Raw genomic sequence first — 12,543 nt, forward strand, 5'->3', positions numbered from 1 at the left:
AGAGAGCAGAGATTAAAAAAGCTGAGATACATAAGAATCATTGCACACACTTCAGGAAGGACATGCTGTCTCTTATAGCTCTAGCTTAAAACAAGCTTAAAATACCTTTCATTAACGCTTTCAGGTCTTACCACAGATACTATTTGGTTCTACTGCCCAATCTCTTAATTTCCCTTTTTTAATGGAAGCTCTTCTGATCCAAACTGATAATGAAGTGAAAAAGGACTAGAATAGGCTCCCTTTCCAAGGAGCTTCAGTCACAAGCTTGCTGTGGCAATTCATAACCCTTTCTCTTCCCAATCTCTGCTGGATCACTAGCATTTTCATTGCAAGAATGATACAATTCCAAAGTCATATCAAATACCAGAAAACTACAAATAGAAACATTGTACTTCACTGTTAATAATTCACATAAAATTCACAGCATAAAAACATTAGTCTGCGTAAGGGAAGAGCAGAACTGAGAGATTTCCTAACATTACTACCTTTGTCCTAAGCCTGTTCTTCCTCCAGACTTTAGTATATTAAAAAAACAAAAAGGAAAGCATTAGCCAACTCATTTAATAAAACAACTGGGTAAATTAAAGAGATACATTCACATTTTAATTTTGAATTTGCTTACATTTGTCTACTGGCACCCCAGCCTTAGAAAGCATGTTATGTTACATAAAAAACCCTAATGTCAGCATCTTCTCCCTCAAAAATGTACCATTCTCTGTATATGGGACAATGTCTAAAGGCTTTATTTTGTCCTGTCATTAAAATCAAGACTTTTCAGGCAGACTTCGTAAGTGAAAAGAATTAGGAAATCCTGTAAATTCTGGTTTGGTGGTGTGGGGTTGTTTTTGTTGTTTTTCTTATAAAGAAAATTATCTAGCACATATTTGGTCAGTTACCCCTTGTTGCAGAAGTATCAGTGACCACTTGTTGTTGTTAACCTAAAGAACTTTTTTTTTCCCACAGAACCAGGCTACATTTATAGGATCCAAAACTTAGACAAAACCCCTAACTTATTTTATTTAATGCAGAAAGAAGTTAATTTGCCTCCCCACCTCCTCCCATGCCGCTTTTCCAAGTAGACCTGTGCATTAAACTGCACCCATTTTTGCTCAGCTCAGACCATTAAATATAGACAGGGTAAAAAGATGTTTTAACTTTTAATAAGATGAGAATTTGGGCTGAAAACAATTAATTATGAAGCCAGTACTTGTGGCTGAAGTTTTGTCAATCTCTGCAATACAGTAGAAATACTCTAAAGCAGTTTACTACCTAGTAACCGAAACACACCCACTCACAGTATTTAAGCAAACTGGTTACAACCAGGATTAAAATAGGTTCACTCTTGGAATTTCTGTCTCATCAGTCACCAGAGAAGTTTTTCAGTGTAACGGCTTTCATCAGCAGAGGTTCAGAAATCCCTTTTGTAGCTTATTTTCATTTGCAAAGACACTTCAAAGGCTGTCGTAGAACAGACTTTTTCCCACTGGATGGATTTTCAGGAATATCAAGCTGAGGAAGAAGGGTACAGTTTTGGGATTGGATTGCAAACAGATGTTTGCTTGTAAATAATTTTACTGCTATACAAACTCAACATGTATTTTAGGGATGATATCCTGTTCTTGTGTGAGATTTCCTCTGATAGTAATCTATGGCCCATATCCTGCTTTTTACAGTTAGCAGGAATTTTTTCATCTTCTTCCATGGAAGAGGTCTTTTGAGTGCCAGCATTGTTAGAAATACACATAGCATACTAGATACAGGTGGGTAAAGAAGAGAACTTACTCTCTTCCAGAATAAATTACTAATTTTATAACTTAAAACAACTTTATCAACCCTAGACATTTGTATAGCACCAACCACCAACAGTATTATCACTAAGGCACTGGACTGGTACTCGGCTCTCATGTGTCTACCTCCGTATCTGTGGTCAGTTTCCCATGTAATCACATTTATATCTTTTGTTTTTCCTGGTACAGGATTTTTGACATTGAAAACTAGGATATAAAGACAAAACATTCCACATCATTTACAGGAATATCGCGCCATGACTAATTACAAGGTGCTCAGATTCTAAAGTGATGAACATTAATATTTCTGTGCATAGATTTACTGCTGTAAGAAAATTATCCCGCAGGTATCAATTACGTGCAACACACTGGAACAGAATGATCTTCAGTTTGTCTGGAGTTACTGACATATTCCAAGTTAAATCCTATCCTCAATGCCACAATTCAAAATAGGTTTTAGATAAATGAAGGTAAGCCCTCAGGGCTCTTGTCTCTGACACCTGACTCAGCATGCTTTCATATGCTTTAGCATCAAAGTCTGCTTCAGACAACTTAACAGAGCTCCAGCTTCAGCCTCTATGAGAGCAGGTTTTGATGCTTTCATCTGAATCTCTTTTTTTAGTCTGTAGTGGCTTCTCCACATGATTAAAAACCCACAACCCTTCAGGAGCCATCATTGTTCTGCTGCATCACACTGGCTGCCGAGTATGTCTACTAATGTAAAAACTGCTACATTTCTTGGGTTGAAATAAGTTACTGCAAATGCACAGTAGCTGATTTTTAAACCACAACATCTCTACAATTTATTATTATTTTTACAAAATACCCAAAGTGATCAGACCATATTGTAGGTTACTGGCTTGCCAAAGGTCATGTTTTAAAATCAAAACCATTTCTGAGTTACAGAAGTGCCAAAAACAATCTTGAACCAGGTTTGTTGGTTTTGTTGTTAGTTTTTGTTTTGTTTTGTTTTTTTTTAAACCAACCCCCATCCAACAAACAGTTGTATAACTTAAAACAGAAACAAGAGTTTGTGTTGGAAACGGTTTAAAAACCAACCCACCAAATTCATGCTTGAGCAGAAGCCTTGTACGGCAAAGATTTAGCTTAGGGCAATTTAGTGCCAAGATATAGACCCTCTATGGGTTTACAATGGAAATACTGACACAACCTCAACTATAGTGATGCAAATGTGCCCTAAAACACTGTATTTGCTTTTATTAATAAAAGTGGTAGTGTTTACATTTGCAGGTATCTTACACTTCAGCATCACGATGAATACTGAGTAGAATGAGTTAAGTTTTGGCTGTAAGGTCAGAAGTTTCCAAACAGATGAATGAGACAGAAGTGAAAGTCCTCAATCATGAAAACAAGAAGTTCAAATAAATAAATAAAACAAAACTAGGAAATATGGGTAAGCATTAGGTTGGAATGGTTCAATTAACTGCAAATTATGGCCACTAAATTAGAGACAGAAGAAAACACAGTTACTTATTAAATAGCAAGCATTAAAGCTTTATGGTTTTGTATTAAAAAAAAAAAAAGAAAGCTGTTAAAAATAAGACTTGCATTTACCAGGCCACCAAACTGCATGGACTAATAAAGAGACTAACAAAGGCAATACTGAGACATTAAGACACACACTCCGTACTTGTGCAACTCAACCATATTCAAAACAATTGCCTTTTCCCTCATTTAAGGAAAAAAAAAAAAGCATCCCCTAAACATTTCTGTTCATATAAAGCTGTAGGTTTCTTACACTGCTGCTGGCTCACACAGCTCACTGCAGTATGGGTTCTTCTCACTATCAGAGGAAGAAGCTTATGTTTTCATTCCTGTTTTTTAAATGGAGGTGCTTTGTTTCTCTCAGCTGAGAGAGGACATTCCTCACAGCACTGCAGGCTTTCCCACTTACAAATGTGGTGTTTACACCAACTCCTCTGAGGCTTAAAGAGATAAGGGTTGGCACTAAATTAAAGATTTTGGCTCCCGTAACTAAAATTAAGGCTCACAACGAATTTCCTTTCCCCTACACCTGTCCCATTTTTACTCAGTGGAAACACCAGCCCTTACCCTACAGGCACTGGATACATTCTTATGTTGTAGGGGGCTATTTTCTGTGGTGTTCTCCTACAGGTCTGAGAAGTTCAGGTGGCAACTGCCTAAACCTGTGAACAGGAAAGATTCTTTTTGAAAGATGAGTAGCAACCGCAGATAGATTTTTTTAGATGATTTAAGTATCATTATCACCAGTAATTTGAATTGAGAGAGGTAGGACAGGAACTCCGTCATGTCCCTGCTCTTTTAGTGACAAGGGATCAGGTGATTAATTGTAATTCAAAGTTTAGCCACAAAAGCAACAAAACCTCACAATTCCAAACAGTTGCAGTTCTTAGTATTAAAAAGGCATCTGATACCTGAAGCACATCTAGCTGCACAGACATCACTGACCACAACCTCACTTGAATTTAAACTGGACCTCTTCCCAAAAAAGGAAGTTCACACAGTCTCTTGGGTGGAGGGAAGCTAGTGTGAAAGGCAGAGAGGCAAGTATTTTGGTGGTTTTGTTTTGCTTCTTTTGTTTTCCTTTTAAAGTCACTGCAGTAAGATCCAGATCAGTTTAGGGGTGAAAATGAAGGAGGAACAGGGGTGTTTTGAGTAATATAGGCTAACACTGTTCTAGATGTGTTATTACAGCTGTAATTTCTGACTGTACAAATTGTACACGTAGGTTTAGACACATGAAAAAGTAACACACTCACAGAGACATAAAACACCTAGGTATAAAATATAAAGCAGTGTAGTAGTTACTAAAATTACATGCTCTCTTATTGCTACAGTGATTTTTGCTCTTTTTCTTTTTACTGTACCACATGTTGTTCTAAGCATATAATTTGCATAAATTATTCAAGTTTAAGAAAAATCCACACATCTTGACTTTAAGCTACTTATATAGTTAATATAAAACAAAAAGGTTCTAAAGTATCTCTTTATTAAAAGAGAAATAAAAATGTCACTTGAAACTGGAATTCAGTGGCCAAATCCAAGGGCAGTGCACACCTTGTCATGCCGGTAGCAGTTAGCTCACGCAGTGTGGGCAGAGGTTGCTGGGGTACGTGTCCCAGCCTAGAGATGGTCACCAGACCTGCATGATGCCCTAATGTGTCTGTTGTTGTTCTGGTTTTGTCTTTAGCAAGAAGAAAAAAAAAAAAAAAAAAAAAGGACTATGAAGGACCCAAGACTAACATTTATAATTTGTAGCAAAATTTGGTTTATGTAGAAACAAGCCATGGTTTGCATTTGGATAGAGATTTAAATGAATTAAAGCTAAAAATTAAAAAGCATGATGCTGCAACATCTGGTCACTTGTTGAAGACCTCACTTTTAAAGTGGTTAAGTTTGCACAATTTGTACTTTTTTCTTTTTTTCCTTTTTTTCTTTTTTTTTCTTTTTTTTTTTAACTAAACGGTATTTTTCCTTCTTTTATAAACCAGAAAAACTAAACTACAGATAAATTTTCCCTACCTTGAGCTAATGCTGCAGATAGGGTTGACAAAGCTGTACAGCGCAATCAAACATACTTACATCTTAGCTCATTGTACAGGTACAGCCATAATCAAGGCACAAAGATCTTCTACAAGTTATTTTCAATAAAGTTGTACAAAATAATACATTTTACAGTCTGTACAAGAATAATAATCCAGCAGTAAAATAAAAAATGAGGGGAGGGAAGAAGAAAAAGAAGGGAAAGACTGTGAGGACTACAGTCCAGATAATGATTTTTATAGCAGACGGGATCATCAGTGGACAAACTGAAAACAGTGTGTGGTTAACTCTTTCTGCAATCACAGGCCATACACAGTTCAATTCATAAGCGTCCATGGTTGTCTCTAGACCACCAAGACTGGTTTTAAAAATACCCTTGTGAAAGGTAGCAGTTGGTTTTTGCACTGTCTAGGTCTGTTGTAGAATTGTCAGTATTTCCGTTCAAAGCCACATTACAGTCAGAGAACCAAACTCAAGTGTTTGTCTTCAAACTTGGTCTGTGACTTGGCACCTTCTTTAGTCTGATGCAGTGAATGATACAAAGTGGAGATCAAGGGTTACACGATTATGCCCACAACAGTGCTAAATTACCTATTTTTGTCTCCCCAATTTTTGTTTTATGTTTCAATTTTTTATCACCAATTCTCTCAGTTGCTCCACATTCAGGGCTTTTCATTAATTAGTTTTTATTTCCTTTTTTTAATTTTTTTTTCTTTTTTGTTAATAACAGTGTTAGGGAATCCTCATGGAAATGGCCTTTTAAGTGTTAGGGGCCATCTCAAACTGTCCGAGGGGTACAGAAGCAAGCTTAGAAGTGCTGCTATTGTCCAGCAAGGAGAAAAAGTTGAGGGGTGCAAATCAATGGGAGATTCAAACAGTTCTCTTCCACCCTATGTGGGCAAGGGTGGGTTTTTTCTTTCTTTTTTTTTTTTAATAAGGAATAAGGAGTCCAAAACACAGAAAAAAGTGCTCTCCATCACAACAACTCGTATTGGCGAAGGTGCATGCGCTGAATAATGTCCCGACAGTCATTGAAAACCCTCCGGATGTTCTCTGTATCCACTGCACATGTGAAGTGAGGATAGCAATAGTGCCTTCCATCTCCACTTGCTGTGCTGATTCTCTGTTAAAAGAAGAGAGAGATATTGGGTTAAAATAAAACTGACTGGGGAAAACCCCCATCTTCTCAAAACTCAGGTGAATTCATTCAGGTGAATATATGCAATATGTATGTGAATTGCGTTCTCAAAGGGTGCAACTAAGGGGCAAAATGCCCACAATTTTTCATTCTCTCACCTAAAACATCAAATTTAAAATTATCAGAATTATACGTTGAGAAGGTCACTGCACACCAGGGAATTTCAGAACTGATCAAGAACTTGAATTGGCCCCATTAATAACTGCAGTACTTCACTCATCATTCTATTTAGGCTTTATTAATTCTCACAATTCTTTTGCTCTTTAATTATTATGTACCGTGTCAACAAATATCCAAAGAGCAGCTAACAAAGAGCAGTAAAGCTCTTAAATGTGTTTTATTCAGTGTGGATGTTAAATCTAAACACCAGAAGTGGCAGCATTTTGTAATAGCAGAAGGTGTGTAAGAGCTTATATTTGAGAAGAATCACGTAAGAAATACTGAAAGAAAGGAAATACTTACAAGAAACTCATCTCTAATAAAATACTTGGCCCTTGTAACTCTGGGATCCTCACCAGGCTCTGGTGTTGCTGATTAATAATAAAATAAGTATCTTGTTAAAACAGATGTTTTTGGTGACAGCACCTAAAAATCATAACTTGTTCTGTTTTCTGCTCACATACAACAGAAATACAATTTTCAAAACTGACTATGAGACAATCCATAAAATGTTACTCAAAACAGCAAGATTTCAGGAGAACAAAGGCATATTATGGTGGCCATAGAACAAGGCATTCAGCAGGTTAGAGAAATGACCACAGGTATGAGCAGGGGGAGTCCAGAGGACGTATTAGGGACAAGCTGTACTGTGGTCTACGTGAGCCAAGTAACAGGATTTTGGCATGATGATTAATATATTAAATGTATAAAAGTCAGGATTCTCTCATTATTAATACCTAAAATTTAACATTAGTTTGTCTTAAAGACAATGACGATTATATCTATTTAAGAGTTTGAAAACTCTTAGCTGAAAAACATTACAAATATGATGAACAAGGAAACTGCCAATAAAACTTAAAAATTTACCATCATCTGGTGTAGTGTAGCGAGCAAATTCTGGAAAGTAGTCTTCAATTTTAGATTTCCCTGCCAAAACTTTCTCTGCTAGCAAATCTTGTTTATTCAGGAAAAGAATTACTGAAATGGTCCGTAGCCACCTGTAGAAAATGGAAACAAACACTCTGAGAAGGCATAGTTAGGATCACATTGCAAAAAGAAACTTAATCCAGTTCTGGAGACAACAATTGTATGACACCCTATAATAATTCTCATAGGTTGCTTTTATACCTGAATCCCTGTGTTGTAATTCCAGGTGTATACATCCTCTAATGTGGGCAATGGAAGTTGCCCACTTTCTGTTGCTGGTCCAAACACATCGAATTTCTAGTGTGCTCTACTCTATCAGTGCTTTAATTACAGCCTCAATATGGCAACTACCAATCTGTAACTCTCCAGAGTTTTCTTCAGTCAGGTGAGTGTATCCCTATTAATGTAACAGGGAGGCAGCTGTGATTGACCTTGAGCTCTGACTGCGCTGTGAGAAGCACATAACAGAGGCTGTGCTGTGGTTGTGGGCTAACCCCAGTTGGTAGCAAAGCACCATACAGCAGCTCACCTTCCCCCTCAGCAGCACAGAGGAAGAGGAGAGGAAGAATAAAGCAAGAAACTTTGGGGGTCAAGATAAAAAATGTAAATAATAATTGTTTAATAAGTGAAGGATAAGTGGAAGGGAGAACAAAGGAAACCAAATCAAACCAAGGATGCAAAGGCAATCGCTCACCACCTCCTGTGGGTAGACCAATGCCCAGCAAGGTGGGTAACCTCCCTGAACCCCCTTGTTACCCTTTAATTGCCAAGCATGATGTTCTATTGTACAGAATACCTCTTTGATTTGCTTGGGTCATCTGCCCATTCCCAACCTACTGCACACCCCCAGTCTATCACTGAGCGGGGGCAGAGTGAGAAACTGAGAAGTCCTTGAAGCTCTGCAAACACTGTTCAGCAACAGCTACAACATTACTGTGCTACCAGTACTGTTTCAGTCCAAATCTAAACTACAGCACCCTATGCACTGTCACAAAGTGTTAACTCTACCCTAACCAGTACATGAGTCTTGACTATTGTATATGACAGGATTACTAATTTATTTGATACAAACAATGGAACTTCAATTCACAGACCTGTTGTTCCAGATACTTTTGAAGAGGTTTAGTGCTTCTTGAAGCCGATTGGTCTGATTGTCCTCTCGTATAACCATGTTGTAGCTACTGCTCGCCACCACAAATATGATAGCAGTCACATCTAAATTGAGAAATACCCATCAGTTATTTCTTCAGAAGAAATATCCAGGAATCCCAAAGTTCAATAAAAAGCAGCCAGGTTTTCAGCTTCATGAGGAGAACAGGCTGAAATGCTATTACTGACAGCATTGTAAGCACCAGAAATAAAAAAAGAAACTGCAGAAACCATTAAAGACAGGAGAAGCAGGCCACAGAACAGGAGCTGACAGGATGGCAGGAAATGTAGAAAGGAAAGGAACAGAAGCAAGAGAGAGAAACTGAAGAAAGCTAAGAGAGAAATTTAAAGAAGGTTTAAAAGTTGTAAAATCTAGAAAGCAACTCTAAGCTATCAAGAAAGGACAGGGAGGCCCTTGCAGGAAGACATCAGAGCAAACAGCATATTTGATCTGTGTGAACAGTAATAATAATAGATTACTGAGTATTCATAGTTTATCACTCTAATTCTCCTACACTGGACTATTCTGGTCTGTCTCTTTCCTGGGAGATATTGCCAGATCACAGAATCCAGATCTCTGGTTCTGTGTGGCTGTGCTGCTCCAGATCCCTTACAGTGACTTCCAAACTCATCTCCTCAGACAGCAGCAGCAAAAGAGATGAGTCAGATCATGAGGTAACAGGAAGAGGAAGGAGCAGAGGTAAATCCCAAACAAATCTGTTATTAACAGCACAGAAGAAAATACTGCACAGTAGCTCCACACATATGTAAAGTATTCAGGCGATACCCTGTGACAATGACCATAGCAAAAGATGATGAATTCTAAGTTGTGTTCTGCTCTATTCTGTAAGATCTCATTTCTACAAAAAGATACACTTTTAGCATAGCTTCAGAGTTTGTCCAGACAACAAAGACAAAAATATTTTCACTTTCTTTCGCTTTCGCACAGTGAGAAAATGAAGATTGGGCATTCACATTTTGCAGAGAATTATTTTATAAAGCAAACATAAATTCTAATCATACCATTAAAACACTGGATCCATTTTCGGCGTTCATCTCGTTGCCCTCCAACATCAAACATACTAAGAAAAAATACAAACTGAGTCAGAACACATTGTATGTTTGGATCTTCTTGCCCCCAAATACAAACAGAAAACCTAGGAAATTTTAGGACTTCCATGTCATAGAAGCTAAAAGGAATCAAGGATTATGAGATCCCAAACACATTAACAAGTCTCCCAGCATGTGCACCCAGAGCATTCCTCACAAAACATGTTTGCTTTCACCAAGACGTACACTTGAAGTAAGAAACTCTTGTGCATGCACACTGCAGATTCGTTTTCACCCTTAAAAACTAAGACATTAAATAAGGTCCTACAAAAAAGTCATTTTCTGGAACAAGTATCACAGATCTTCAGTCAACGAAACCAGACTAAAACTCGTCAGTTTTTATTCAGGTCAAGCAATCCTTCTAAGCTGGGACAGTAAAGAGAACGTGCATTTTCTTGTTACTTGGACACGTATAAATAAATATATATAAATATAAATAAATATATACACCAGCATGAATCATACACTCATGCATTAGTAAAAACAGATTTAAAACATTTTGTTCTTTGAGATCTGAAATAAAAGCAGAAGATTGCACATCAATTTGCATTTCTTTTGAAAGCCAAATAACTAAATAAAAAAACCCAACAAATTACTTGCTTTCTATTAAACATCCACTTGAGAAATGCAGAGAAATACAGAGACTGTATGGGAGACTGTCCCCTGATTTACCCTGGCACTGTCTGCATTGTATTAAAAGACAAAAAAAGAAATACTTACTGAAAATTTACTTTATCCACTTGAAACTTGGTTTCAAAAATTCCTGATGTCAGAACTCTGCATCTGAGAAGATCCTAGGGAAAAAAGGGAAAGTCACTGATTCAACACAGATGCTTCACAATTCTTCATATTTCCAGCAACAGAAATACAAACTTTTTACCCAGCACTGCCAGTGTATGCTGTACTGCAGAAACAGGGAACAGGGCACTGAAGGTTTTATCCTGAAGCAGACCCCCTGCCTCCAGTATAAAACTGATGCTTGTTTTGAAGTTTCATATCTGAAGATTAGTTGCTCCAAATTTCAAATATAACAACCTGTGTTTCTGATATCTTGTTTTTTTTTTAAAATAGTGGAATTATCTCCATGACAAGAAAGCCTCATTTATGAGAACCCTTTACTTTTTAAAAGTATGACTAATTAATTTATTCTTGAACAACTTTAAAGGATACAAACAGCTCTCTCCTCACCAATACTGCCTGTGAAAATTTTGGGACACGAATATGGTTTTTGGTTATTTATCCTATGAAAATACACTACATGCTTAATTGTATTATTTATTGGCAGAAAGTTAGGAATATACATGTAGGTTTGGATTAGTGATTTGGTCCTAAAAAGATCCTCAGATTACCTGCACCCAAATGAAAACTACAACTTCTACTCTGATAAAAATTAAGTTTTTCTAACAAGGTTATTTATACAAAATCTGGTGTCAGTGGGAGCCAGTGGGGCTGAGAAGATACCAACCAACTTTGCATCATACAAAGTTCATGATGGTTATTCAGCAAGGAGAACAAAACATTATAAATTGCTCCTTCAAATGGATATTTGAGTTTCAGCAACAGACACATGATGGAAGTCTTGAATCTAGGCACATTTTCATTTAATAAACATTATCTCAATCCAAATGATAATGTAATTTTTACTGGAATACTAAATAAGTACAGTACATGGTAGTACCTGTATTAGTGCCACAAATAGCAATTAGAAAATAAGTATGATCCTCAAAGACAGAGGGGACAGATAAATTGTGTAACTTCTTAATGAAACTTTCCTTACCTGGTCAGATGGTGTATACTCATTTTGTTTGACTATGTCAATCTTGTCTAGGAAACTGGGGAAAGGAAAGAAAGAGTCACTTTTAATTCTCAAAATAGACAACACTTTAGTAGCTGACAGCTTCCCAGATAAGATTTATTGTATTTAATGCATTAGATTCACAAAATGCTAAATATACTGAAACTGCTCAACATTCAAGCACTGGTATTTAAGCCATGCACTTCCCAGCACCACCCAGCAGAGGGCCAAGTCCACAGTTTTATTAATCAGGTCTGGAAATCTCATTCCAACCCCTCCTGCTCAGCTCCCTCCATTAACAAACATACAAGTAGTTCAATTTTTGTAATATATAAATCGTACAACATAATCTACTCCCGCTAACAGTAAAGCAATGACTCACCTTGCCTACATGCTATTTTCCTGAAAGTTAGATGGGTATTTAAAAAAATTATTGTTCATATAATTCTTTCAGTAAATGAAATTCCCAAACCAAGTTCATGACAAGCTCAGTTAAGTGAGAGGGAATACTGATCTTTTCTGTTCATAGTTGATACCAGTTCTCACTAGCAGTAGCAGGCAAAATGGCTATAAAAAGATCTATTTTATTCGAATTCTTTAGGCATTAGCTAAAGAGAATACCCTGGGGTCTTAAAAATATTCTTACCAATTAATTGTAACTTCCTAATTATCCTTGAATTCAACTCCAAGAGTAAAAATCTCAAGAAACCAATCTGTTAACTCTGTTCTATGGTGGTGTTACTGTGAGACTAAAGACAGAGCAAACCCAGCAGCTCCAGGATGCAGATTTAATGCTGTCCACCCTCCAACCACACTGCTCAACACTCAATATACAGCAAGGCAGTCCCATGCTCAGACACCTTCCACTGCAG

At 37.1% G+C, this 12,543-nt stretch overlaps 1 protein-coding gene across 2 annotated transcripts in view; it reads right to left on the minus strand.

Moving 5' to 3' along the window:
- Positions 1-1,144: 1,144 nt before the first annotated feature.
- GNAS (GNAS complex locus) overlaps positions 1,145-12,543 on the minus strand; it is a 158,500-nt gene continuing 147,101 nt past the window's right edge. For both annotated transcript variants that reach the window (XM_034066664.1, XM_005147542.4), the window contains exons 6-12: positions 11,654-11,708; positions 10,597-10,670; positions 9,790-9,848; positions 8,712-8,832; positions 7,558-7,688; positions 6,994-7,061; positions 1,145-6,456 (exon numbers count right to left, since the gene is read on the minus strand). In XM_034066664.1, the coding sequence (XP_033922555.1) occupies positions 6,310-6,456; positions 6,994-7,061; positions 7,558-7,688; positions 8,712-8,832; positions 9,790-9,848; positions 10,597-10,670; positions 11,654-11,708 (655 nt within the window). In that variant the 3' untranslated portion in view covers positions 1,145-6,309. The remainder of the gene's footprint in view (positions 6,457-6,993; positions 7,062-7,557; positions 7,689-8,711; positions 8,833-9,789; positions 9,849-10,596; positions 10,671-11,653; positions 11,709-12,543) is intronic.

Source organism: Melopsittacus undulatus, chromosome 10 (genome assembly GCF_012275295.1).
Source record: "Melopsittacus undulatus isolate bMelUnd1 chromosome 10, bMelUnd1.mat.Z, whole genome shotgun sequence".
Classification (NCBI taxonomy): domain Eukaryota; kingdom Metazoa; phylum Chordata; class Aves; order Psittaciformes; family Psittaculidae; genus Melopsittacus; species Melopsittacus undulatus.